Source organism: Lepus europaeus, chromosome 1 (assembly GCF_033115175.1).
Source record: "Lepus europaeus isolate LE1 chromosome 1, mLepTim1.pri, whole genome shotgun sequence".
NCBI classification, from domain to species: Eukaryota; Metazoa; Chordata; class Mammalia; order Lagomorpha; family Leporidae; genus Lepus; species Lepus europaeus.
In genome coordinates this window covers 162828073-162855319 of record NC_084827.1, presented here as the reverse complement: position 1 = coordinate 162855319, position 27247 = coordinate 162828073, and the positions used below count along the sequence as shown (strand labels likewise).

Here is a 27247-nt window from a genome sequence, read left to right as displayed (position 1 = left end):
TGCCCTCACCATATAAGGGAAGATAGGGCCCCAGAGAGAGCATGGGTGAGGGGGTGGGGAGGCAGGTGCCCGCCAGGTCCCTGGGAGCCCTGGGAGCCACAGCCCAGCCCATCAGCCAGAGCGGGTGGGCCCCGCCCTGGGCTCCCATGTGAGTGCCAAGGGATGAGGTGTTTTTCCGCCCAGGGCCCACCTGGACACTTGCTTCCGACCAGCCAGGGGAAGGCTCAGCTGTCCTCCCACCTGACCTGGGCGGGGTGGGGAGGGAATGGCTCAGAGAGGAGGAGGGGCAGGGCTCCGCAAACCCACGCCGGGGCACCTGCGGGACAGATGGGGTCCTGGCACCCCTACAGGTCTCTCCGATTCCACACGACCCTCGCTCAGGCAGACCCCTGCAAACCATAAGCGCTCTTCCTGTCCCCACCTCCCGGCGTTTTTATGAGTCGCCATAAACCAGTGCCTTTGGACTCTGCTCTGCCATCCGCCGCCAGAAGCCAAGGCTTCCAGTCCCAGCTCCTGGCTCCAGGGACTCTCGCAGTCAGGACGGGAAAGTCACACACGTGCACTCTGCCACCACCTTGGAGCCCACACTCAGCTCCTTGGGCAGCCACAGCGATCCCCCTGCCTCTGAGCCCTGGGCCTGAGGAGCACAGTGGGCTGGAGTGGGCTGGGGGAGGGCAGATGGCCTCCAGACCACACTCTCCCAGGTCCGGGCACGTGAGTGGCGTGTGCATGTGCTGCTGTGTGCTCGGGTAGGAGGAACACACACCCGAAGGTGCTATTTTGCTTTGGGGATAACACAGCACTGTTTCTTGTGAACATTAAGGAGTCCAAGTCTACTCAATTACAGACAAGCAAAATGGAAAGAAGAAAAAAACACAGAACCCTGTAATCCCACTAGTGATGAACTGTACATAAAGGATCGCTAGTGATCTATTTGGGAGTATTTGTTCAAGCACTGTCCAGTGTGTAAGCTGTGTGTGGCGGGGGGCGGGGGGACATAAGAAAACAAACGTATAGGCTCGGGTGCTGTGGCACAGTTGGCTAAGCCACCCTCGAGACGCTTGCATCCTTACAGGAGCGCTGAGTCCCGACCTCCAATTCCGATCCAGCTTCCTGCTGACGCACACCCTGGGAGGCAGCAGGTGACGGATGGCTCAAGTGTCTGGGCCCCTGCCACCCATGTGGGACACCTGGATGGAGTTCAGGTTCCCAGCTTTAGTCTGGGCCAGCCTCAGTTTTGGAGGAATTTGGAGAGTGAGCCAACAGATGGAACATATTTCTCTCTCAACCTTTCTCTCTGCCTTTCAATACATAAATAAAGGTTTTTTTTGTTTGTTTGTTTTGTTTTTTTTTTGAGATAAATATTTCAAGAACAAAGTCACTTGGATGCCTGCATCCCGCATTGGAGGACCTGGGTTCAAGCCCCGACTCCACTTCAACTCCAGCTTCCTGCTACCGTGCACCATAGGGAACAGCAGATGATGACAGTACTAGCTGCTCTCTTGTGGGAGACTTGGGTTGAATTTTGGGCTCCTGGCTTCAGCCTGGCCCAGCACTGGTTGTTACAGGCATTTGAGGACTAAACCAATGGATAGAAGATCTCTATCTCTGTCTCTCTGCTTTTCAAATAGATAATAAATAGTCTCTGGCTATAGCACCCTGAACACGCCCAATCTTATCTCAAATAGATAATGAATAAATAAATATTTAAAAACAATAATAAATATTAAAGTAGTGGGTTTTAAATAAATAAATAAATGTTTGCCATTAGACTACATCCACTATTTTTTCTTTTCTTTTCTTTTTTTAAGAGCATTTATTTGAAAGACAAAGTTATGGAGAGAGAAGGAAAGAGAGAGAGAGAGAGAATCTTCCATCTGCTGGATTACTCCGCAGGTGGCTGCAATGGTCGGATCTGGGCCAGGCTGAAGCCAGGAGCCTGGAACTCCATCTGGGTCTTTAGCATGGGTGGCAGGGGCCCAAGCACTGGCCATCTTCCGCTGCTTCCCAGGTGCACGAGCAGGGAGCTGGATCAGAAGTGGAACAGCCAAGACTTGAACCAGCACTCACCTGGAATGTCGACATCACAGGTGGAGGCTCAGCCCACTGTGCCACAACACTGGGCCCCCGCTATTATTTCTTTAGGATGAACTTCAAAAGTGAGCTTTCTAAGCCAAAGACGTGAATAGGAAAATTATCTTGCAGAATAGCTCCATGAGTAGATAATCCTATGCTCTGATTTGAATGTTTGTCCTCCCAGAGTCGGGAGTTCAGTCCCCAGAGTCTGACACTAATGGCACTACCAGCACAGGCACTTAACCCAATGATGGGGAGTAGCGATAGAGACTTTGGGAAGGGTTAGACTGGATTAAGCTGTTCGAGTGGTGCTCCCATGACGGAATCCTTGTGGCTTCATAAGGAAAGGGAGAATGACACATAGATCCAGATATATGCTTGGGCTCTTGCTACCCCAGGACCCTGCCAGCAAGGACATCATCCCCAGAGGCTGAACTAAGGGGGCCTGCCCGATCTTGGATTCCCAAACCATGAGCCCAAAGAAACCTCTTTTTCTTATAAAGCTGGCCTGCCCCTGGCATTTCATTATAGTCCCACACCCCACCTGTAGTACATGAGTACTTGTTGTTCCACACTTCTCAGCACCAGTGCCGGCCTGTAAGAAAATCTCTGCCAGTTTGATTACCAAAAAGGAAAATGGTTATTGAGAAGATTTATGTTTCTTTGATTAACAGTGACATAGACTATTTTAAGACAAATTTTTGGGGCTGGCATTGTGGCAAAGCAGGTTAGGCCACCACCTGCAATGCCATCATCCCATAACATCGCCAGTTCGAGTCCCAACTCCTCAGCTTCTGATCCAGCAACCTGCTAATGTGCCTGGGAAGGCAGCAGAAGGTGGCTCAAGTGCTTGGGGAATCCTGGGTGGAGTTCTAGGCTCCTGGCTTTGGCCTGGCCCAGTCCTGGGTGTTGCAGTCATCTAGAAGTGAACCAACACATAGATAATCTCCTCCTCTCTTCTCTCTCTCTCTCGCGCTCTCCCCACCCCCGGTCTGGAACTCTGCCTTTCATATCAATAAAAAATAAGTCTTTAAAATAGTTATATGTTTATGGGGGGCCAGCACCGTGGCTCACTGGGTTAATCCTTCGCCTGCAGTGCCGGCATCCCATATGGTCGCCGGGTTCTAGTCCCGGTTGCCCCTCTTCCAGTCCAGCTCTCTGCTGTGGCCCAGGAGTGCAGTGGAAGATGGCCCAAGTGCTTGGGCCTTGCACCCCATGGGAGACGAGGAGGAAGCACCTGGCTCCTGACTTTGGATTGGCGTAGCGTGCCGGCCGTTAGCGGCCATTTGGGGGGTGAACCAATGGAAGGAAGACCTTTCTCTCTGTCTCTCTTACTGTCTACAACTCTACCTGTCAAATAGAAAATAAAAAAATAAATAAAAAATAAAATAGTTATATGTTTATGGGCTGTGTCTCTTTCTGTAAGTTTTTAAATTAATTTGTTTATATAAATTATTAAATTTCTATAAATTTAAATTTATTAAATTAAAATATTAATTATAAAATCAATTTGCTTATAGAATTGTTCATATACTTAATGTATTACGATGGACAACTTGTCATTTATGCTTCAGTTTTCTCTGGTATCTTATAATTCAGCCTAAGGAATTTTTTTTGAGAACATAATGCTTTTAAAATTGTTTCTGATTTATTTATTATGTTAAACATCAAATTTGGAAAAATAGAAATAATAGTATGACTGGGGCCGGTGCTGTGGCGTAGCAGGTAAAGCCACCACCTGCAGCGCCAGCATCCCTTATGGGCGCTGGTTTGAGTCCTGGCTGCTCCACTTCCGATCCAGCTCTCTGCTATGGCCTGGGAAAGCAGTGGAACATGGCCCAAGTCCTTGGGCCCCTGCACCCACATGGAGACCCAGAAGAATCTACTGGCTCCTGACTTCGGATCAGTGCAGCTCTGGCCATTGCGGTCAGCTGGAGAGTGAACCAGCAGATGGAAGACCTCTCTCTTTCTCTGCCTCTCCTTCTCTCTGTGTGTAACTCTTTCAAATAAAAATAAATAAGTCTTAAAAAAAAAAAAACAGTCACAGACTCAAGAATTAACTTGTGCCAAATGTGCACACACACACACATATAAGAGATGTATTTATTTGAAGGACAGAGAAAGGGAAAACAGAGAGAGAGAAGGGGGGGGGGGAGATCTTCTATGCATTGGTTCACTCCCCAGATGGCCACAACGGCCAGTGCTGAGCCAGGCTGAAGCCAGGAGTTTCTTCCAAGTCTCCCAAGTGGGTAGCAGGGGCCCAAGCACTTGTGACTTCCTCTGCTGCTTTTCCCAGGTCATCAGTAGGACACTGATCAGAAGTGGAGCAGCCGGGACGTGAACTTGCGCACACATGGGATGCTGGCATCATAGGCAGTGGCTTTACCCACTCTGCCACAACACTGGCTCCTAAACGCCTGTTTTCAAGAATACTTTATAGGCTGCGGCTTCTCTCTCTCTCTCTCTCTTTTTTTTTTAATTTATTTTATTTTATTTTTTGACAGGCAGAGTGGACAGTGCGAGAGAGAGACAGAGAGAAAGGTCTTCCTTTTCCGTTGGTTCACCCTCCAATGGCCGCTGCAGCCGGCGCATCTCGCTGATCCGAAGCCAGGAGGCAGGTGCTTCTCCTGGTCTCCCAAGCAGGTGCAGGGCCCAAGCACTTGGGCCATCCTCCACTGCCTTCCCGGGCCACTGCAGAGAGCTGGACTGGAAGAGGAGCAACCGGGACAGAATTCGGCGCTCCGACCAGGACTAGAACCTGGGGTGCCGGTGCCACAGGCGGAGGATTAGCCTAGTGAGCCGCGGCGCTGGCCAAGGCTGGGGCTTCTCAAACTGAAATACGCTAAGGCCTCCCTGCGAGTCTGTGAGGTGCAGATCCTGATTTGCAGGATCAGGGCTGGGCAGGCTTTGAGACCCTGTATTTCTTCTTTCTTCCTTTGTTTTTCTTTATTAACATAAAGAGAACAGATTTCATGTATCTCATAGTACAGATGATAACTGCATTTCCCTCCCTCCCTCTTTCCATTGCTAACTCACCTCCCCGGGATGCTCACATGCAGGTCCTGGGACCTCCACTTGGAGCAGCACCTCAGGGGTGGTGCGATTTCACCACATCAGCGGGTGCACTCTCAGAATCCAGAGTTGCTTCCAGAAGGCCTCTGGGTACCCAAGTCCACTGAGGCTCACGTCCCTGGTAGAAAATGGCACAGAATTTGCATGGAACCTGTGCACATCCTCCCACACACTTCACATCATTTATACGCTTCCTCTGCGTATCTCTGCCTCTCGAAAGAATAACCACAAAATCAATAAATCACCTCTAGGTTACTTATGAAATCTAACAGAATGTTCACACTATGTAAACAGTTGCTACACTGTATTGTTTAATAATGATTTGGGGAGGGGGCCAGTGCTGTGGCGCAGCAGGTAAAGCCGCTGCCTGCAGTGCTGGCATCCCATATGGGCGCTGGTTCAAGTCCTGCCTGCTCCTCTTCCGATCCAGCTCTCTGCTATGACCTGGGAAAGCAGTAGAAGATGGCCCAAGTGCTTGGGCCCCTGCACCCATGTGGGAAACCCGGAAGAAGCTCCTGGTTCCTGGCTTTGGATTGGCACAGTTGCCTCTCCTTCTCTCTGTGTGTAACTCTGACTTCCAATTGTTAAGTACAGAAGCAACTTTCCCCTGACTATTCTATTTTTAACAAAAGTGAACTTTTTGTTGTTGTTGAGAGAAGAAAGGTTTCCCACATGGGAGACCTGGGTTGCATTCCTGGCTCTTAACTTTGGCCTAGCCCAGACCCAGCCTCTGAGGGCATTTGGGGAGTGAACCAGTGGATGGCAGCTCACTCTGTCTCTGCCCATCAAATACATAAATAACACTCTAAAGCATTTATAAATGTATCTGGTAAAATCAGTCCAAATATAAGCAGATGTGCAATAACATATTTCCCTCCTATTTTTCTTGACTTCTTTCTCTGGAAGGCGGAGAGAGAAACAGATCTCCCAAGTGCCAGGCCAGGCTGAAGTCCAGAGCCAGGAATTCAACCAGAGTCTTCCACAAGGGTGGCAGGGACCCAGCCACCTGAGCCATCACTTACTACCTCCCTCCCCACGGTCAGCAGTAACTACTTTCCAGTGTATGCAAACGTATACAAACGTGGTGATCTTGCTCCTTAGTGGCAATATTCCACATGGTGGCAATGAACTTACCTGTGTGTCTTGCAGCTCTCATTCTATATAGCTCTACCTCAGTGTTTCTCAAGACCTCAGCTATCCTCTGCTATAGATGCAACAAAATTTATTTTTAAAAGATGTATTTACTTATTTGAATGACAGAGTTACAGAGAGAGAGAGAGCAACTGAGGTCTTCCATCAGCTGATTCACTCCCCAAATGGCTGCAATGGCCAGAGCTGGGCCGATCCTAAGCCAGGAGCCAGGAGCTTCTTCCAGCTCTCCCAAGTGGGCTCAGGGGCCCAAGGACTTGGGCCATCTTCCACTGATTTCCCAGACCATAGCAGAGAGCTGGATTGGAAGAGGAGCAGCCAGGACTCAAACCCCTGCTCAGCCCCGGATAGAACGAGGTTTATGTAACCAGTCCCTTATTGCTGACACATTGTTTCCAGTGTTTTGCTGTTACTAATGGTGATGAAATGAATGCCCTTATACGTATCAGGCTCCCTTTGCATACATTTTATCCACAGGGTAAGTTATAGGGGTGGCACTGCTTGACGGAAGGGTGTCAGCATGGTCAAAGTACCAAGTCACTCTCCAACAAGACTCTCCTGCTAGCAGGAGCTGTAGCAGGCCCGTGTCCTGCATCCTCTGGGTGTGTGTGTGTGTGTGTGTGTGAAAGCAAACAGGGACCGTCGGCCCCGTATCAGGCTCAGTTCCACATTTTCACAGCTGACATCTCCCAAGCCAGAAGTTCCGTGGCCTCTGCTTCCCCTGTCCCTGAGCCAGCCAGCCCGGCTTCCGGCCTGGTTTATCGCCTGTCCCACAGCCATCCTGCTCTCCCTCTCTCTGCATCTGCCCATCTCTGGGAAGGTGGCCATGGTCTCCCCTTAGGGTTACGTGTCCCCTGTCCCTGGAGTGGGAGTGCACCCCTCTCCTTAAGGTCCCTGCAAGTAAAAGGACACTCCTTGGCAATACCCGCATTACCCGCACCCTCCTGCGTGTGTGTGCGTATGCGTGCATGTGTGTGTGTGTGTGCACACCCCATGCCCTTCCAAAATTTCCCCTCCGCTGCTGGTGCCTGAGGCTTTGCTCATGCAGTTCCTCACCACCACCACCCCCACCACCCCCACCCCGTCCCCGTGCACCTCACTCCTACAGGAGCCAGACAGGGACAGATGACCCCTGGGGCCCCTGTGTAGCACCGCCATTAACATGAGGGTGTGAGCTCCTAGGGAGCAGAGGCCTGGCTGGCTCTGGCGCGGTGCCGAGCACATAGGAAGTTGCCGTGTTCGTGTGGTTGAGAGGGTGTGGGCGGCGGCCCTGGGGAAGCCTGACTGTGGTCTCATTCAGACTTGAGAGCTCTCGTTGTCTGGTTTCTGAGAATGCAAATCCGGGCCAGCAGTGTTTGCTTGGAGAGCGGGACCTCCCCTCCCCCCCCTCCCCGCGAGGAGGCCAGGGGCCACAGAGGACGGGGAGACCTCGCCCAAGGCTCAGAGGACCAGCGCGAACTGCAGGCTCCTCTCCCAAGGTGGGTGCCTCCTGGCTCTTTCCTACCAGGGCGAGGCGGGTGGGGGCGGGGCGGTGTCACCAGCGGTGCAGACACCTCTCCCAGGCTCAAGGTCACCGGGAGGCGGGCTTGGGGAGTGGGAGGGGCTGGGGACCCACGTTTGGGAAGGGGCCATCCTCCTCTGTGAGGGGAGACGGGGGTACCGAAGGCCCCCGCAGCCACACACAGGAGAGGGGGAGAATGAACGCAGCCCCCCATTGGCAGCCTCTGGGACTGGGGAGAAGTCTAGCGTGTGCCCACGGGGTGGGGACGGGCCGGAGAGGCGGCGGGGGGCGCGCTGGCGGCCGCCAGGACTCGGAAGCCCCTAGCGGCCAGCGCGGGGAGGCGCCGAGGGCGGCCTGGGAGGCGAGCGGACACTTCCTGCCGGAGCCCGGGGCTGCCCGGCCTCGCCGGAGGGGCGGGGGCAGGAAGCGGGCCGGGGCGCCGCCAATGGGCGCCGAGAGGCCGGGGCCGGGGGGCGGTGAGGCGCCGGCCCCACCCGACCGCTCCCACAGCCCATGCGGGGCCGGCCGGGCCCGGGCTTGCTTGTCCCGGTCTCGGCGGGACTCGGCCTCCCGGTGCCTCGTCGCTTCTCCCCTGGGGACCCTCGCAGGCCCCGCCCCCTCCCCGACGCATTCCAGGGGCCGCCTCTGCTCGGCTTTGGAGTCGTGCTTTGCAGCTCCCAGTATTGAGACGTCTGTGGCCTGGAATTTCTAGTTTGCAGAGATCAGACCGTGGAAGCGGAGAAAGGTAAAACAATTCAGTACCACCTGGGCGCACGGGCAGCCCCAAACGATTTGCTGAAGCGAGGTCACACAGGTCACCCCGCTTCACACACTTCCTGTCCTCCTCCCAACCCCCAAAATGACCACAGCAGCCAGCCGGGATGGGGTCTGGCTTTCTCTTTAGTTGTCACCGCTCGGTAAGGCTCGCAGTCACAGAGAAGGCACTTAATGGTTAGGTCCCTCCACCCCAGCTGGCGGGAGAGGACACAGCGACATCTCCACCGGACTCCCCCTTGGCACTAGTACATGGGTCCCCTTGACCGTCAGTCCTCCAAACCCAGCAGGTACAGGAGGGGCTTCCGAAACAGGGAGTCAGAGGTCCTGGGAGCCGCCCCAGCCAGCAGGGGGCGCTGCAGGGGGCGACTTGGCACGGGGAGGGGGCAGCTTGCCAGGGGTTCCTGGAGACCCCCAAATCCCACAAAAGGGTCCCCCCTCCTGCAGATTCCCCCAAAGGCACCAGTGAAATCTGGGGTGGGTGGGGGAGGCACCGTTTAGGGGGTGTAGAGCACCCCCCCACCACATACACACTGAGCTGGTGGGTCTAGCATCAATGAATTAATGAAATGAATGGAGCAGAGGGGGTGTGAGGGACAGAGAACAGGGCCCGGCTTGTTCCATTCAGAGAATAGCAGTTAAAAAAATGTAAAAATCCTTTCCCTCCCTACCCCCAGGTCCCGGGCCCAGGAAAGGGGTGAGAGAGGTGTCTTCGCCATGACCCTCCCCTCTCTCCTGTCCCTAAAAATCTATATACACATATACATATTTATATGGCACCACGGGGGTCCTGCCTGTGCCCGCATCCAGCGCTGAGGGTGGTAAAGGCAGACAGGGTTGAGGGTGTGGGTGATGGGTGACAGGAAGCAGCTCTCAGCCATGGAGACGCTGCTGCCCCCTCTCCCCCCCCCCCCCCCCCCCCCCCCCGTCCCCGAGGAGGCGAAATCCCAAAGAAGAGGACAGGGGATGGGTCCTCCTGGATCAGCCTGGACTGCAGCAGTCTGGCCGTGGTGGGCAGGAGCTGACCCGGGTGGAGACCCTGCCCCCTGGGAAAACCGCGCGAGGAAGAAGGGGCTCCAGGCAAGGCACTTGGTGTCCACCATCCCCAGGCTGGGAGGTCCAAGGCTCGGGGCAGCAGAAACCCTGCCCACCCCCACCTCCCAAAGCAGAACTGGAAGGGGCCAAGGGGCCCGATTTGGCAGCAAAAAACATGGCAGCTGGAGAGGAGAGAGGGGAGTGGCAGGCAGGCAGGGGCCCCGGGGCTCCCCCGAGAAGATGGGGCAAGTTCAAAGGCACTGACAAAGGGGCCCAGGGGTACATTGTCCTTGCCGTAGCCTGCAGCCAGCTCTGGTGGGGAGACACGCGTTTCCCCCAAGGCACTGAGTGTGGCGCTGCTGCCCCTGGATTTTTCAGCAAAGGGCGCAGGCGCAGGCGCAGGCGCAGGCAGGGGCGCCTGGAGGAGTCTGCCTGTGCGCGTGGACCGGGTCGGGGCAGGTCCTGGCCCCTGCACGCCTCACTAGCTCCCGGGCCGCGGCTGCCTGAGCACCGAGTACACGTCGTCCACGCGGCTAAGTTGCTCGAAGAAGGGCAGGAGGTCGTGGAGTTCCGTGTCGCTCATGTTGTCAAACCAGGAGGCTACCGGTACCTGGGGAGACGGAAGTAGGGAACTGGGGGTGCAGAACCTGCAGGGCAGCCGTACGCACCCGTGGCTCAGGACACCTGCAGCCCACGGCCCTGACAGCCAGCAACAGCCCTCTACCTTATCGTGTGCAGAGCACTCTGGGATACCTATGTCATTCTGTTCAAAACCTCCGTCGGGACTCACTCAGTCCTGTGACCCATTAACAGGTGACAAGTGGCATTTCTCTATGCCCCACTGCCCAGGAGGGACCCCAGCCCGTGGCGGGGCCGCCTGTGTGCACAGCTGAACGGGATGATGGATGACCAATCACAGGGCAGCAGCTGGAGGTGAATGAGAGGTCACTGGGTGCAGGAGAAAGGGACAGGGGGCCCCAGGCCCCCAAAACGGGATGAGGGTAGCCGAGGCAGCCTTGACCACCGTGAGCCTGTTCCTGGCTCTCAGCCCCTGCCCGTCCGCCGGAACTCACAGCGTTGTCCGGGTGGAAGACGTAGGAGGCAGGCGAGTTGTCCAGGATGAGCACTCGCCGCAGGTCTCGGCCCAGCCGACTCAGGTCCTTCACATAGTTCCCCCGGTGGAAGACACACGACTCTCGGAAGAGCCGGGCCCGGAAGGCCCCCCACTTGTCCAACAGGTCAGCCACTGGGTCTGCGTACTGGGGTGGGGGGTGGGAAGCAGGTCATCCCGAGGCCGCGGGTGGCCAGGAGGTCGGTCCTGTTGCAGGCTGAAGCCAAGGGGAGGGCAGCATTGTCCCGGCATGCCCTGGGTGGGGGGCTCACCTTGGCAAGGCTGGCAGTGAACAGGACGCACTCGAAGAGCTCCCCCATTCGCTGCAGGAACTCATCCACGTGGGGCCGCTTCAGCACGTACACCTGGGAGGTGGACCAGTGAGGGGACGGCTGGGGAAGGCGGGGAGCCCAGGAGGCTGGTGGTCCCTTGTGGGCCCCACGAGGCCAGCCACCCACCCTCCCAGAAGAGGGTCCGAGTGGACTTGGACTTCACCGGCTGCAGGTCCCGCCTGATGGGCGTCACTAGTTCCCAGTTCCTTCCCCCACCTCAGGCAGATGAGGCAGAAGCCCGGGGTAGGGCAGGGGGAGCAGCCCCTTCACCCCAAGGCTGCAGGGCACCGGCACCCGAGCCAAGTAATGGAGAACAGGCTGGACAGCACACAACCTATCCTGAATTACTTGAACTGGGTCCCGGGCAGGAAGGGGCAAGGGGGCACCGAGAGTGCCTCGAGGAACCTAGTTCCCAGGACGCTGTGTGACCCTGGGCAAGTCTAGCACCCTCTCTGGGCCAGTGGTCGTCCACCGGGGGGGCTCCCGATCACTGGGAGGAGTCTGGGATGTGGAAGGCAGATGCCAGGACCCCACCACCGGCTGCCCCGGGGGCCCTCACCTGGTGGACCACCCCATCAATCTCCACGGGGATGATGAAGTCCGCATTGTTCACCGGCTGTGGGAGGCACAAGAGCTGCTGGAGCTGGCGTGGGGAGCCAGGGCCAGGGCCCAGCAGAGACCTCCCTCCCAGGCCAGGGCTGAGGGGGACTGTGCGGCGCCCACCTTGAAGGAGCTGTGTACCAGGGTCTCGTCCAGGTCGATGACCACGCAGATCTTGTCTGAGTCCTGGGCCTTGGCCTCAGGGAGCAGGTACTGGACTGGGGTCTGCTGGGGGGAGGGCCGGGTTGGGTGGGGGTGTCTTCCTCCTGCCCCAGTCATTTCTCCCATAAGGGATGCCCTCTATCTAGGGGCCGCCAGGACCCTGGGGACATACCACTCCCTCCCAGCTTTGGCCCCCTGGCTTTCCCGTGCAGAGAACATGCAAGGGCAAAGCTTCCAGCTTTGAGGGCGATGCTCTTGGGCCAGAGGGCCCGCAGGCCAAGGAGGACTTGGCCTTGGCCTTGGCCTTGGCCTGGGGGGGGGGGCTTCCCTTACCTCCCAAGGCCTGCAGGTGTGCGCCCACGGCTTGCTGGGAGCCCCTTCCCTGAAGCCCCCTCCCTGCTGAGCCCAGGGCCCCCTGCTGCCCCCACCTGGCCGCCACACACCTTGGGGATGGCGCCATTCTCTTCCACCAGCAGGGGAGCCCCGCTGTGGGCGGGCAGGGCCTCCCCATCGTCGCGGCAGACACAGCAGAACAGCGAGTGCAGGATGCCTCTGCTCCGGGGCTTCTGGGAAGCTGCCGACTTGTGATCTGCAGCAGGGAGGCCCAGGTTGGGGGTCTGGGCACTTGGGCCTGCAGGGGCGGCCGGGCGTGCATGCGGGCCCCGGGGAGAGCTGCGGCTGGGAGGAACCGGCCATGCCCCTGCCAGGGGCCCCACCGGTGCCCGCGGCTCCCCTGCGAGGACGTCTAGTGTGGACACAGCGGCACGCAGGTTAGAGAGTGCGTCGCCTGGACGGGGCGTGCAACGGTGCTTTCTCTACTTCCTACAGCCTCCGTCACCTGACCCCACCTTACCTGAGCTGCCCCTGCTCAGGACAGCCAGGGCCTGGGGTCCGGTGGTCCACTCCCACTCCTCCTCCATCCTCTGAGCCCCCGTGGGTCCGAAGTCCTCCAAGAGGCTGGGCCCAGACGAAGTGAGTGCAGCCTGCTGCCTGGGGCCAGTGTCCCGCGGCCATTGTCTGCCCCGCCTCCTCCAACACTCCCCCCCCCCCCCGCCCCGCCCAGACCTCCGACCTGGAGCCTGGCCTGATTGACAGACCCACCCCTGCCCCTGTCCTTTGGCCCCCGCCCCGGGCGAGCTAGGCCCAGGCAAGTGGTGGTGGAGGAAGACCTGGGGGAAACTTCCTAGCCCGGAGGGCCACACGGGGAAGGGAGGGTGCAGACCCCCGCCCCGGCCAGCGCCCCGGGGTGCAGGCTCCGCGAGGCGGTGCGGCTCCCCGGCTCACTGCGTGTGCGCACAGGCCCGACGCCCATGGCCTGCAGCCCGGGTGCCGCGTGCCCGGCGGGGCGCACGGCTCTCCCCGCGGGCGCGCCAGCGACTCTCCAAAGTGCTGCCCCCTCTCTGCACCTCTGGGAGGCTCGGCACCCCCACGCGTGGCGGGCAAGTTTGTGGAGAGCGTGGCTGTGGGTCGGCGAGGCCTCCCCAGCTCGCTGTCACCTCGGCGCCCCCTCCCAAGAGCCGATCGGACCGCAGCCCACAGGGCGGAGCCTCAGCGGGTGGCCCGAAGGCGCCCCCTCGGCAACCCCCCCCAGCTCCCAGCCCCTCTGGCGCCAATGGGGGGAGGGGGCGACGTCCGGGCACTGCGCAGACAAGCCAGGGAGCCCCTTCTCGCGACCCCTGCCTCAGTTTCCCTACCTGGAGCAGACAGGAGCGCTCAGCGGGCGCCAGGCCCCGCCCCGCGCCTCTGAGCCTCCCGGAGTTCAAACTCTCAGCCCACTCGCTCCCGGCCGGGCCCCGGCGGGCGCCCCGGGCGGCGGGCGGCTGCTGCCCCGGGGGCGATCCTGGCCCTGCCCTCCTCCCCGTGCACGGCGCCGGGGCTGTGGCCCCCTCCCCGCGGCCCTCGTACCTTTGCCCCGCAGCGGGCCCCGCGCCTCCTCCTTGCTGATCTGAGTAATGACGGCCGAGCTGTCCATGGGGCCGGGCGCACTCCGCTCCGGCCGGACTCTGGCCCCGGCGCCCGGCCTCCCCCCCGGCTCGGGCCGGAATCGGGGCGCGGGGGGGAGGGGAGGGGTGGGAGGGAGGGATCCCCGCGAGCTTCGGAGGGGAGGGGAGCCAGGTTCTGAGGGGGAGGGGGAGGGAGGGGGCGCGGAGGAAACTTTGTTACAACATGGAGTTTCCTCCCCGCGAGGCGGATGCAAACATGGAACCCGGGCGCCGTTTCAAGGCTCCCCCTTAAAAGGGCAACGGCTTCGGCGTGACCTGGACTCCGCCGAGGCTTTCATCACTTCTGGGGCCGGCGCGGCTCGCGGGCGGGGAGGCGGGCCAGGCCGGGTTCCTGCCGCGATCTAGGGGGCGTAGCCCCCTTCCTGCCGCCCTCGGACTGGGCTGAGCCTCTGCGGCTGCGTGGCGGGCCACAGCCGGCCCACTGCTGCAGACCGCAGAGCGCCCAGGGCCAGGGCCCGCCCCGAGTGCCCACGCCAGGGAGTGCCCGAGGCGGGCGCAGCCCCACCTCCGCGCATTCCAAGGGCCGGGGACTAGCCGCCTCTCGATTTGCCCATCTGGGAAATGGGTTTAGCGCCCTCTTCGCGATAAAAATGAGTCTCCTGTCTGATGGCGGCAGGGGCCACCTAGTAGGGGCGTCGCGAGTGAGCGTAGGCTCTTTGCTAGATGCAAACACCCATGCAAATCCACAGGGTCGCCGTGTCCGCCCACCGCGGTCTCCTGGGGCCGGGGGACCCCAGTCCCGGGCTATAAAGCGTGCAAAACCCAACTCCCTGCGGGGATGCTCCCCGCAGACTTCCGTCCAGCGGGAGCCGAGCGCCTCCCGACCTAGGACCCCCGTGCCCGCAGCCCTCTTCCTCGCAGCGCGCCGGCCCCTCTGTGGTTACTGAGGGAGTGCCGGGGCCCTGGCTCGGTTCCCAAGTGTCAGCCCAGCGCCGCCCACGGCAGGCGCAGAGCCCCCCGGTGGGCACCCCAGATGCTGGCACTTTAAACGCGTCCCCGGCCCGGGGCGGCGGAGACGCACCCCCCCCCGCGTGGCGTTTCCACGCGGGAAGCTCCGTGTCGTGGGGGTCTTCCTTCCCGTTTATTTATCCCTTCCCCTCGAGTGCTCCCAATTTAAAAAATAACCACAGCGCCACGCCGGCCCGCAAACACGCCTCGCCACTTCCTCCCGGCGGGCGCGTCCGGCCGCGTCCGGCCCCTCGGAGGGGAGCCGACAGCGGGGGCCGTGGGGAGGGCGGCACCGGGCGGGTGCCCCGCGTCCGGTGACGCGAGCGGCGGGGGCCGGGGAGGACTCTCGCCCGCCGCTCAGCCCCACCTGCGGCTGCTCCTCTAATCCCGTCTGCTCCAGCGACCCCCTGCCCAGCCCACGGGACGGACCGGGGAGCTCAGCTCCCAAGAGCGCAGCGGCGCGCCTCCTGCGAGGGCACCGGCGGATTCCGGTCAATTTATTTTCGAATGCCCGGCCTGCACTGAGCCCGAAAGGAAATGCTGGCCTGGGGCTGAGGGGACCCACACCCTGCCCCGGCCTGGGCAGGGCGGGCGCCTCCCTCCTCGGCTTCTGCCGCTGTTAAGGGGTGGGGGGGTCAAGCCTGGCCTGCTGTCCCCGTGGCGCTCCGAGGAGCTTAGGCGGGGACAGAGCACTCGGCAGGGCAGGGCTGCTGAGCCCCCCCACCCGCCATTCCCAGACAGGCCACACGGAGCTCCCCAACACACGCCCCTTGTGTCAGCTCCAAGCCTTTGCGAGCCGCGTGTCCTGGAGGAAGACCTCCCCTTCCCCTTCCCGACTCCCAAGTCCTGGAGTCTGGGGCCCTAGGGTCCGCCCCCGCCGGGCGAGTGCGCCCCGGGTGGCGGGGTGTGGGGGTGTCCGCCCCCAGCTGCCAGCCCCTCCAGCGGCCGCTGGGAGGCGCTGTACCCACGCAGTGTGTCTGCTCCGCGGGTTGGCATTCGCGGGAAGACCTGGGGGCTTCGAATGCGGGGAGACCGCTGCGGCCACGCGCCGTCTCCATCTGCCAAGTGGGGCTGGGGTCGCGGGCAGTCTCCCGGGGTGTCCCCAGGTGCTGGGCCACTCCCACCCTGAGTGGACACGGGAGGGGGAAAAGGCCCCTCGTGCTCAGCGTTCGAGCCGGGAGATCAAAGCTGCGGGGGTGGGGACAGCCCCAAGGAGGCGCCTCCCTCTCCGCCAAGGGCTGACCTTGGCTCCACCTCACCATTAACTCTGGCCCCCGGGGCAGCCTTTAGCTGGCCCTCTGATGTCTTGGCTCCCGAGCTCTGGGCTGAAGTCTACGGGTTGCTGCCCACCTCTGGGGATCCCCCGTCCTGACTCAGGCCCGACTCCAGCCCCTGGACCCTCCTCCCGCCAAGCGCGCCCACCCTACTCAGACCGCATCCTGCTGTGGGGGTCTCTTGCTGGTCATCTGGTCCCCCCCACCCCACCCCGTCTGCGCAAGGGTTGCCATTTTCAGTTCTACACTTTGCGTCCCTGCCCACCTAGCCAGCACAGGGCCTGGCACCCAGCTAATGCCTAGTGACTTGACCACCGCGGGAGCAGGGGTGCTGTAGGGCCGGAAGGCGCCCCTCTTCCCCCAGCAGCACCCATGCACCCTCTCCTCCGACTCCCCCGGGTGCCGTCCTCTCCCGGAGACGGGGAGCGGGGGGGCCCTACTGACCAGCCTCCGTGGTCGGCCCTGACGCTCTCCGCGCCCACTCCTCGCGGGCCCCACTCGCACTGTTGCCCTTTTAAGAAAGAGGAAATTCTTCTCATAAACAAGCGCCCCAACCCGAGCGCAGAGCGGGCCGTCCGCTCCGCCGGGTCCCCGGGAAATCGGGGAGACTTCCAGGCACAGCACCCGCCCCAGGCTCAATTCTGGGAAGGAACCGCCTAGGCCTGGGTCTCCGCAGCCCCTGGGCTGGGGTCCGAGCGACTGGAGGCTCCCGGAGGAGGGGCTTAGGGGAGCCTAGAAACAGTCTAGGGAGCGTCTGTAAAGTTCAGCCCCTGCTCCAGGCGAAGCGGTGCTCAGCAGTTCCCCGCGGCTAGAGGGGGATCCCCGCACCTCCTTGTCTGGGTAGACTTTGGGTCCCGGGGCTCCGGACCCGCGCGCTCGCCTCCAGCCGCTCTGCCGAGAGGGCTGAGGCCGAGGCTCGAGAGCTTGCGCTTGGGATGCTCCCTGCCCCTAGGGGGAGCCGAGAGCCAGCGAGCGGGGAGTGAGAAGCGGGGCGGCGTGGGAGTCGCGTCCGCAAGGTCCCTGGGGAGATGGCCAGTGATTCGGGCCTCGGAGGCACGGACTCTTGGACCTCACGACCTGGCGCCTCCCTTTTACGACCCAGAAAACGGGTTGCAGGTAGAAAAGGATGCCCGCGGGCGGTAAAAGTGGCCGGACACTTGAGTCTGGGCGATGCTCGTAGAGACTCCTTGCCTTGCTCCTTTCTTTTCCCAGGCCTTTGGGATGAGAAGTGAGCTGGCATTTATTTCTCACTCATCAGACTTTAAGTTAGGAGCCTGTGCCACCCCCCACCCCGACCCCTATGGATCTGTGCGGTCACTCCTATATGGCGATCAATAAGTATCTAGGAGTGATTTAAAAAAAATAAAAAAGTCCCAAGTGCTGGGCACTCACATCAGTGGCAAGGCTGGTGCTGTGCCCATCTTACAGATGAGGACACTGAGGTCCGGAGGGTCCTCAGCTGTGTAACCTGGGAAACCAGAGGACCCTAAGGGCCCCAGGTTGGCCTGGCTCCTACACTCTCCCACTCCATCCTGCTGTGCAGCAGGCCAGTCTGCTCCGCCCTCGAAGCCTCCCAAGCCAAGCCGCATGCAGGGGATCATCGGTTGGTCTCGCCAGTCTCCAGCTGCTCTTCAGGGAGCCCATACAGGAAGCGCTGGTGGGAGCTGTGGGCCAGGAAGGCTGCTCCATGTGCAATGCAGCAAGTCCAGACCTAGGGGAGGAGCGGGCCGTCAGGGAGGGAGGGGCCAAGGATGCCCCAGCATTTCCCCCAGCCCCAACACTCCCACTCTGGGGCCCCCTCCTTGCCTACCCCACCCCCGAGGTACCCTTGGCCCTACTGTACCAGGTAGGTCGTGAGGCCCAGGTAGACGGCAGCCAGCAGGGCCACGAGGCCGAAGTAGGCAGGGTGAGGGAGGCTGGGCAGGTAGCTGACCACGAAGTAGAGGTTGATGGCACAGACCAGAGCCATGATGGAGACACTCACAGCCTTGCTCAGCCTGGGGCACAGGAGGGAGGCGCAGGACTGGCCAGATGCAGGGACCCCTGCTCCTCCTCCTCCTCCTCCTCCTCTTCCAGGGCCCACAGCTGCAGGGTCGGGGAGAGGGGCCCGCTGCCCTCCAGGCGCCACACTGGCGGGATGTAGCAGCCGCAGAATCAGGGTGACAGTGAGGAACTCAGGCGGCAGCAGGAGCCCCCGCCCCTGGACTCCAGTCCTGGCTCCCTGACTCGCCAGCTGTGAGACCCCGGACAAGCTCTCCCGCCTCTGGGATCTGGCCCTTCCTACCTCTGGGTGGTCGTGGGGACAGAGACAGGAGCCCAGTGCGGGGGCCAGGGAGGGGGACTCACCGGCCATTGGCGAACTCTTGCATGAGGGCAGGCATGCTGGTGAATGTGAGAATGGGCAGCACCGCAAAGGGCAGCTGGGGAGAGCCAGGGAGGAGAGCTTGCACCTGCCCTGGGAATGCAGCGGGAGGGGAGGGGGGACTCTGCCTCCTCTGCCTGCCTGGGAGCCTGTTCCCCCCTCTCTAAGCCTCCCAAGGCTATAAGGCCGCAAAGCCAGAGAAGGCTGCCTGAGTTCGAATACTGAACCCCATGCCTCAGTTGTCCCCCTCTGTAAAATGGGGGAGAATGGTGATTCCCACCCCCTGGGGCACTGTGGGGAGTCTGCGAGCCTTGCAGGCCAGGTGTGCTCAGGACAGAGCCTGGCAGGCCCCAGGGGAGGGGGGAGGGGTCCGTGGGGGGCTTTCTGTTGGGCTGGGCGGCAGGCGGGGGAGGGGGGCTCACCAGTAGGCTCTGCAGCACGTTGAGCAGGTCATTTAGGCCGGACAGGTCCCTCAGGTCCCGGAAGACAGCCACGAGCACGGTGGGCAGGATGGCACAGGAGCGGGTAAGGAGCACCCGGGCAAAGCGAGACCAGCGCAGCCGCAGGAAACCCTGGGGTGGGGGGTGCGTGCCGGACTGGGGTTCTCAGACCCTCTGTAGTCCCTCGGCCCGGTTCATGCCTGGGGACACTCCTGTATTTCCATCTCTGGAATGGGGTCATTTCTGTCCCTGGTCGGTGGAGAGGGTCTGGGGGGGGGAGTGTATGTGGAACCCCTCCCATAGCCGGCGGCTGCAGGCTAACCAGGTCTTGGGCAAAGGCTCATGGGTTAGTCCTGGTCTGTAGCATCCCCCAAGGTCACCGCCCCGCCCCTCACACACCCCGGCCCCCGAGTGTTGTTCTTGTCCTGGGGCCCTGGGGCCCGCCCCACGCCCCACCTCCATCACGAACTGTCCCGCGTAGGTGCCGGTCATGGTGGAGCTCTGCCCGGCCGCCAGGAGACCCACAGCCCAGATATAGAGCGCTGCGGGGCCGAAGAGGCAGCCCAGGATCACGCCCTGGGGGGAGGGGATGGGGTGTGGTCGCGCGTGGTCCCGCCCGCGGGGGCGTGGCCCGCGCTCCCCGCTCACGCGCGCTTACTCCTCGGTAGATGTCCACGGACGCCGTGCGGTTGTCGGCCGGGAAGGTGTTGGCGTAGCTGTGCAAGCTGCTGTTGGCGCACAAGCTGTGCTGCGGTCGCCGGGGGCGGCGGGAGGGAGAAAGGGAAAATCAGACCCGCGCCGGCCCGGACCCGCGCTCAAATTTTGGCTGCAAGTCGACTTTTTCCTTGAATGCGAATTTCTTACTGAGGCTTAAAGTTGAGAAGAGTTCGCAGCTTCTCTTGGCCTGCGCACAGGGCGGGGCGGCTCCTCCGGCAGGGGCCGCGGGAGCCCGGTTTCAGCCAGCTGACCTCTCCCCACGGCCCTGCCCTGCGGTGGCCAGGGCTCTCCTGCCCGGGGCACAGAATGACACCCCGGGAGGGGCGTGGCAGGGCAGTGGCAGCGCCCAGGTCCCCCCAGTGTTGCGCCTGCCTCTGGGGAGGGGAGACATACAAGTCCCAATCCCTAAGAGCTGGCAGGACAACCCCTGCTCCGTTCTGAGCCAGCTCAAATGCCGCCTCCTCCAGGAAGCCTCCCGTCCCCACCAATCATGCTTCATCACCTCCTCTCTTTCCCAGGGCTGCTCCCACTCTGGACTTCCCCCTTGCTTCTATTTCTTCACCCCCACCCCATGTAAGCGGCAAGAGGCCGCTGACTGCTGTGTCCCCAGGCTCCAGGAAACACCGCAGGCCACCAAGTGCTCATTGTCTGCTGAGTGGATGGCGGTGTCCTTGTGACCATGAAGACCCTCAGGAGAGAGGGCTCATGCCTGCGGTCTGGGACGGGTGGGGGTGGGGCCGCACACGCATGTGCGGGAGGCAGAGGCATGGTTGCGGGGGGGGGGGGGGGAGGGGGGGGCGCTGTGTCTCACCGCGGCCTGGTTGGTTTGCTGGTAGAAGGCCTGCCCGAAGACGGCCATGACCGAGAGGTTGATGATGAAGGAGACGCACAGGGCGATGCTGGCCTCAATGAGGAAGTACATGTTGGCTTCGCGGACGTCCGCACGGCGCGTCCGGTCTATCTCTCGCGACTGTGGAGGTCAGCAGTGGAGGGGATGGCCAAAGCCCTGCGGAGTCACCAGTGCCCCCCACTCTCACACTTTATGATTCCCCAAATCCCCATTTCTTTGCAAGTCCCTCCTTGGCTGTCTGGAACAGGCCCTGGCCAGGCTGCCACAGTGACCAGTGAGGGAGGGAACACTGACCTCAGAGGCCCTTCCCCCCTGCCATGCCCCCCTCATTCATCACCTGACGTGCTCTGCACTGGGATAGTTTCTGCCCCAGGACCTTTGCACTGGCCGTTCCCTCTGCCCGCAATCTCCCAGCCCCCCATCCACCACCAGACTTTTCAGTTGCTGCCCCCAGAGTTCACTTGGCCACCCTTCACATCCCCGCTAGGGTGCAGGGTCCTTAAGCCTCAACTACCAGTGGGTAGTGGAGGACCCATTACCCTCCGCGAGGCTCCAGGCGCGGGGGCGGGGCCCGCACTGCTCTAAGGGAGGGGCCTCTCTCCACTGCTCACCTTGACGAGGGCCGAGTGCAGGTAGATGTTGTGGGGCATGATGATGGCGCCGACGATGCCCACGGCCTGCAGCAGCTCGGCCTGGCCGCAGCCCGGGCACGAGGGCAGGAACAGGCCCCGGAGCAGGGCTGCCTGCTCGGGCCGCGCCACCACGTACTGCAGGGACAGCCTGGTCAGCGGGTCGCAGGGGATCGCCCTCTCCCCATCCTGGCGGCGAGGGGGCGTGGCTAAGGTCTCTCCCCGCCCCCCTCTCCCCGGGGGCCAGGCTGCCGGGGAGGGCGGAGAGAACAGTGACCTTGGGAGGCGGGGGTTACAGCTCCGGCTTCTCACCTCGTAGCCAAAGGTCAAGGCCATGATGGTGATGAGGAGTCCAAAAAACGCTTCCAGCTTCCGCAGTCCTAGGGGCAGAGCCGAGGGAACAAAGCCGTGACCGGCGGCTCCCGTCCTGGGCAGGGCGCCGGGCCAGGTGCGTGACTGTGTCTGCGACCCCGCCCCTGCCCCTGCGCCGCGGTGTCCCCCACGCAGCGGGTGCACAGAAGTCTGAGTGCTGCCGAGCGAGGAAGACACCCACCGTAGTTGTCGAGGAAGAGGAAGAAGAAGGTGTCCGCGATGGTGATGAGGACGCCCCCCCAGAGCGGGATTCTGAAGCCAGAGAGCCCGGGTCAGCCCAGCCCGGTCCGGGCTCTGGAACCCCCATCCTCTGCAACGGGCGCTGGGGAACCCAGCCTCTGGGGAGCAGCTGAGCCAAGAGCCCCGGGGGGCCCCAGACGGCCGGGGCACGAGGAGGGAGCGCCTGGGGCAGGGCATAGCTGAGGGGCGGGCCGGACACAAGCCCCTCCTCGCTTCTGGAAGCCAGGACAGCAGCCCTACGTACAATACTGGGGAGGGGGAGGGACACTCGGGGTAGCACGGACTCGGAGGGTTAACCCGCCCCGGGGAAGCGGCGGGGGCCCACTGGGGCGGTACCGTCCGGCTGAGAGCAGGTTGAACGCGATAGCTGTGCCGATGACCTCCTGCATGTCGGAGCCCACGATGGCTAGCTCCATGGTCAGCCAGAGGAGGATTCGGGGCACCTAACAGAGGAGGCGGCCCTTAACCAAGGCGGGGTAGGGGTGCACTTTGTCTCTTGTCTCAGCCCTCTGCTCCCCTGCGGGACTTGGCTCTGGGCTGGGCTGGAAGGCTGCAGGACAAATGCTCTCGAGCTCGGAGCTCGGGAGGCAGTGGCAGTGGCAGGAGCACCGGGCAGCCTGGGCTCTGGCCTTGTGGGTGGCGATTTGCACAGCGGGAGCCAGGCTTCCAGAAGCTCCGCAGTGAATGATGGCTGCTGGGCACGTGCCAAGGGTGCCGCGCCTGTCTGATCTTTGAGTAACACGGACTTCCCTTGCTCCTCCAGCCCTCCCAACATCTTCGTCACTAAACCCTCGCCTTAAATATCTTGGACATATCTAGAGGTGTAACCTCTGTTTTCCTAACTGGACACTGACGACAGCCAAGACTCCAGGGTCCACTGCAGCCAATGATTTTTTTTTTTTTTTTTTTTGCCTTGGCTAAGTCACTTGCCCTGATTCTCATCTGCTTGCTGTCCCTCTCCGTCTGTGCGTGATCAGTTTGAACCTCAGCCTTTTCATCAAACGGATTTGTGCTGGCCCAGGTGAGGGGACGTGTTTACTTGATTATGGAAGCCGTGAGTGCTGCACCTGCAGGTGCTTCCTGTGCTGCCCCGCCCCCGCCACCCGACCCTGCTCACCTTAGGGTAGTAGAGGTGGCAGATCTCCCCCAAGTCCTTTCCCGTCACCACACCTAGCCGGGCAGCCAGTCGCTGGCACAGCAAGCCCAACACAGTGGCCCAGAGCAGGACCCAGAGCAGCTGTGACAAGGCAGGGGGAGGCCTTGAGCCAAAGGCGTGAGCCTCAGAGAGCCCTGGCTTGTGGCACTCCGTGGGGAGAGGGTGGAGGGGATGGAGGGAGACCAACCCCCCACCCCCACCCCCCTCGCTTGCAAGGTGGCCCTGGAGACCCTTCTCTGGCCCACTGGAACTTAACCACCCCTAGGAAGTCCACTCTGGGGAAACATGACCAGCCAGGGTGCCAGTGCCCACCCACTTGGCCTGCTCAGCTCCCTCCCCAGGGCACCCTCATTCAGACTCCCGACTCAGTCACTTTGAATCCAGCCACGGCGCCGGCCTGAAGATCTGACTCGATGTTCCCGGGATCCAGGAAAGCGATGCTCATGAGGAAGCCAGGCCCGGTGAAGGCCCACAGCTTCCGCAGGCTGAACGTGCCCTGTGGAGGGGAGGGGTCCTGGCTCTGGGGTGGTAGCAGCCCGCCTCGGCCAGCCCACCCCCTCGCTGCCTTCGCACCATCCAGCGGGTGGAGGAGCCGGCAGGATCCGCTGAGTCACTGAGTCACGGAGGATCTGCCTCTGGATCTCAGCAGCGGCCTGCACTTGACCTGCCTGCTTTTGTGGCCTTGACTCAGCGCCTCCAGGAAGGGGAAGGGGTTTCCAGAGCCCAGCCCCTCCCCTGCCCAGCCCCTTCTCAGGCCACAGGCCCCCAGCCCACCTGGGGCTTGGCCAGCCAGCCTAGGAATCTGCGGAAGATTCTGGAAGTGCAAGGTGCCGCACAGCACTGTCCCTTATCTGGGGTCTTTCTTTACCGCTGAGACAAGTGCTGGAGGCCCTAGCCCAGCTCACCCCAGGCCCCTTGCTCTCCCAGGGAAAGACGAGATTGGCTCAGCAAGGCGTTTGCTCAGTTTAGACAAATGCTGAGCAGCCCAGATAGGTGCTGGAGGGGACAGTTGCTGCTACTCGGATCCCAAAGGGACTGCCCAATGACAGGCAGCAGCCCTCTTCCCGCCCGTGAGGACCCAGAGGGTCCTGCCGTGGCTGAAAGCTCCCCCAGCCCACCCCCAGGGGTTTCCCGAATTCCCACCGATTCTGTGTCTGGGATGGGGATCTTCTCGCTCAAGTAGGTTCCTCCGGGAGGTGCTTGCTCTGGCCCTGGGCTTGGCGGGCTGGAGATGGAGCCATAGCCCGGCTTTGAGGCACCCCTGTCACCTGCACGGGGCACCCGGGAGACACAGTGAGTGCCTGGCCTCTTTCTGGCGGCCCAGGGTTCAAGCCACCTGCTCCCTTCCCCCACCTCCTCCTAGAAGAGTGGAGAAGAAATCAAAGTCCCTGGCCCCGACCTTGGGTCCACCACTGCTACCCTTGGAGCGCGTGTGCCGGAGAACAGGTGGGCAGTGGGCCTCACCTCTCAGAGGATGTGAGAGGGGCTCTGGGCTCTGGGAAGGAGCTCTGGCCACCGGGTCTGCCCCTGAGCCTGGCCCTCTGCCTCTTCCAGCAGACGAGCAAGTTCCCGGGGCCCCGATCCCTGAGAGCAGACAAGCGGGAGCCACCAAGGACCCACCCCCAGGGCGCCTGGAGTCAGAGCTGTTGTCTAGACCAGGACTCCCGTGGGGGACCAGCGACCTCTCTGCCTCCACAGGTCTCCTCCTCCACCCTGGCCCCTCCATCAGGTCCTGTCCCCGGAGGCCACTACTCACCCATGATGAGAACACAGGTCCCCAGACCTCTCTAAGGGGGGGTGCAGGCTGGACAGCTCTCGAGGCTTCACCCCTCTCCGGGTGCTGGGCTGAGTGAATGAATGTGTGAGCCCACAGCCCGCACCCACCCTCTGCTGGGTTCCCATGGCTTGCGTCACCAGGAGAGGACATTCGCACAGTCACTGCTCGGGCTGTTGTGAAACGCTTGCCCAAGGCAGAAGTGGGGAGCTGTGGCGGAAGGGTCTGGGCACCCACAGTGTGGACTCGCGTTCCTCTCCCGATCTGCCCTCTGCCCTACAGACCTCTGGCCCCCTTCTTGGCCTCCCGGGTTTGCGCTGATTTCATGTCCAGACCTCATGATCACACCAGTGCTGTCGCCACCTGCGTGGTTGGGATCAGGCTGGTCCTCTCCAACCTGTTCAGCCCCAAGGCCACTTCGTGTGAGGAGGGGAGTCCTCGTGGCTGCCCGGGCCTCAGTTTCCCTTCGGGGACTCTGAGGAAAAGACCTTCCAGGCACGGCCACAAGGGTGTGCGTTCAGGACCGGGATGTCCTTAGGGGGAATGGCCACTGGGGTTCTGGTTCCAATTCTGCCACTGATTTGCTGTCGTCGGATCCTATCTCCTCTTGGAGTTTGTTTCTTCCATTAAGGGATCGCACCAGCCAAGACACGCTCAGATCGGGACACTCAGATCCACTAGGAGACACATTGGGAGGAGGAAGAACGGTGCTAACTCATGGTGCAGGATGAACCCTGTGAGGCACAGAGTTGGGGGGACAATAGGGCATGGTGGAGACTATGGCAAAGCTCAGGTCATTTACCTTCCGGAAAGGGCAGTGCCTGCAGGTGTCGGCCAACTGCTGTCAGGCAGGAATGTGGGATGCTGGAAAATTCTGGAATTTTGTGCAATATGGTTATGGATGGCTTAACACAAAGCCTACATTCTGATAAACGTGTCATTAGGTGAGTTCATGGCTGTGCAAACATCGCCTTCTGTGCTCATACAACAAATGAGGTGGCTGCAGTGTCACGGGGCGCTGTAATCAAACAGGGCTACTGGGCTACGTGCAACCTGTCGTGGCCAAAACGAATGTCATGTGTGATGATACGTGCTTTTTAAAAATTTCATTAAAGATATTTCTATTTATTTGAAAGGCAGAGTTACAGAGAGGGAGAGAGAGAGGGAGAGAGATCCTCCATCTGCTGGTTCACTCCCCAAATGGCCACAACAGCCAGGGCTGAGCCTGGAGCTCCATCTAGGTCTCTCACATGGGTGCAGGGGCCCAAGCACTGGACCGTCTTCCACTGCTTTCCAAGGAGCATTAGTAGGGAGGGAATCAGAAGTGGAGCAGCCAGGGCTGGAACCATGCTCATATGGGATGCCAGCATTGCAAGCATCAGTTTAGCCTGCTGTGCCACATCGTTGGCCTCTGTAGGTGCTTTTTTTCCATTATTAAGCTAAAAAAATAGGAAATATGAAGTCATCCAAGCAAAACTCAGCCGTGGCCTGGATTCCTCTGGAGAGCTGTCAGCCTTCCCCTTGGGAGAAGCACCGGTCAAGACCCATGTCTCCTTCGCCGCCCACTTCCTCTTCCAGGCCGCCTGGCCCACGGCCTTCCTTTCTGCTAGGAAGCGTCAGGCCTGAATCATCCCGGGGTTTCCAACTCTTCAGTGGGAACCACAGCACTTGGAGAAAACGTGTGTGTGTGTGACAACCCCAAAACGCGTCCATCTCATCTCTGCCTGGTGCCCGGCACACCACACACCACACCTCTGGGATTTTCTTTCTTTTCTTCTTCTTCTTCTTCTTCTTCTTCTTCTTCTTCTTCTTCTTCTTCTTCTTCTTCTTCTTCTTCTTCTTCTTCTTCTTCTTCTTCTTTTAGATTTTTATTTATTTTATTTGAAAGCAGCACACAGAGAGAAGGAGAGGGAGAGGGAGGGAGAGGGAGAGGGAGAGAGAGATCTTCCATCCGCTGGTTACTCCCCCAATTGGCCACAATGGCCGGAGCTGTGACGATCTGAAGCCAGGAGCCAGGAGCTTCTTCTGGGTCTCCCACGTGGGTACAGGGGCCATCTTCTACTGCTTTCCCAGGCCACAGCAGAGAGCTGGATTGGAAGTGGAGCAGCTGGGTCTCAAACCAGCGCCCCTGTGGGATGCCAGCACTGCAGGTGGCGGCTTTACCCGCTATGCCACAGCGCCGGCCCCTCTCTGTGATTTGCTGATAGGGGCCGAAGAGCCTGTTGTTACTGCACCATGTCTGAGCCTGCACTGGGAGGCGACTCTGGGAGGAGGGGCTGGTTGCCGGAGCATCCCCTAAGTGGGTCAGGGGGTTGGAACTCTCAGCCTCCTCCCATCTCTGGCGAAGGGGGAGGGATTAGAGATCTGACTCGATAACCAGTGGCCAGTGACTTAATCATAGGGAACCCCATGGGGATCCTGAGCTGTGGGTGTCGTGAACCCCCAGGTTGGTGAACACACAGAGAGGTGGAAAGAGGGGCTCGTCTCCAGGGGCACGGTAGGCACTTCTGTTTGGTTGTTCCTGAGTCGCAGCATCCGTTACGGTAAACCAGCAATACTAGGAAAGTGTTTCCTTGAGTTCTGTGAGCCACGGATGATCTGTGAGCCATGGATGATCTGTGAGCCACGGGTGATCTGTGAGCCACGGATGATCGAAGCTGAGGGCTGTAG

General features: G+C 60.9%; 2 protein-coding genes across 6 annotated transcripts; both read right to left on the bottom strand.

The window, feature by feature from the left end:
- Positions 1-8680: 8680 nt before the first annotated feature.
- CTDSP1 (CTD small phosphatase 1) lies at positions 8681-13870 on the bottom strand. Of its 5 annotated transcripts, none has more exons than XM_062191675.1 (7): positions 13718-13870; positions 12241-12401; positions 11774-11878; positions 11610-11666; positions 10991-11083; positions 10681-10866; positions 8681-10217 (listed from the first exon to the last, which is right to left on the bottom strand). In XM_062191675.1, the coding sequence occupies exons 1-7, from the start codon at positions 13782-13784 to the stop codon at positions 10089-10091; spliced, it is 798 nt and encodes a 265-aa protein (XP_062047659.1). In that variant the 5' UTR covers positions 13785-13870; the 3' UTR covers positions 8681-10088. The 5 variants fall into 5 exon arrangements, with proteins under 5 accessions (XP_062047659.1, XP_062047678.1, XP_062047686.1 ...); XM_062191694.1 differs by having other exon boundaries at positions 11774-11875; XM_062191702.1 differs by having other exon boundaries at positions 12256-12401; positions 13718-13869.
- Positions 13871-17238: 3368 nt separating this feature from the next.
- SLC11A1 (solute carrier family 11 member 1) lies at positions 17239-24563 on the bottom strand. Its single transcript, XM_062197138.1, has 14 exons — positions 24560-24563; positions 23947-24071; positions 22765-22884; positions 21984-22090; positions 21589-21659; positions 21348-21415; positions 21018-21173; positions 20368-20526; positions 19498-19587; positions 19296-19415; positions 18822-18971; positions 18384-18457; positions 17881-18034; positions 17239-17748 (listed from the first exon to the last, which is right to left on the bottom strand). Exons 1-14 carry the CDS (start codon positions 24561-24563, stop codon positions 17635-17637), a joined length of 1512 nt encoding a protein of 503 aa, XP_062053122.1. The 3' UTR covers positions 17239-17634.
- Between the last annotated feature and the right edge of the window lie 2684 nt (positions 24564-27247).

Coding starts and splice junctions, on each gene's coding strand:
- CTDSP1 (XM_062191675.1), bottom strand. CDS start 13,784: ATGGACAGCTCGGCCGTCATTACTCAGATCAGCAAGGAGGAGGCGCGG. Junction 11,084..11,609: donor TTGATGGGGTGGTCCACCAG/GTGAGGGCCCCC, acceptor TCCACCTCCCAG/GTGTACGTGCTGAAGCGGCC. Junction 10,218..10,680: donor TCTTCCACCCGGACAACGCT/GTGAGTTCCGGC, acceptor CCGTCTCCCCAG/GTACCGGTAGCCTCCTGGTT.
- SLC11A1 (XM_062197138.1), bottom strand. Junction 19,416..19,497: donor CCGTGGACATCTACCGAGGA/GTAAGCGCGCGT, acceptor CCCTCCCCCCAG/GGCGTGATCCTGGGCTGCCT. Junction 17,749..17,880: donor TGGGCCTCACGACCTACCTG/GTACAGTAGGGC, acceptor CTCCTCCCCTAG/GTCTGGACTTGCTGCATTGC.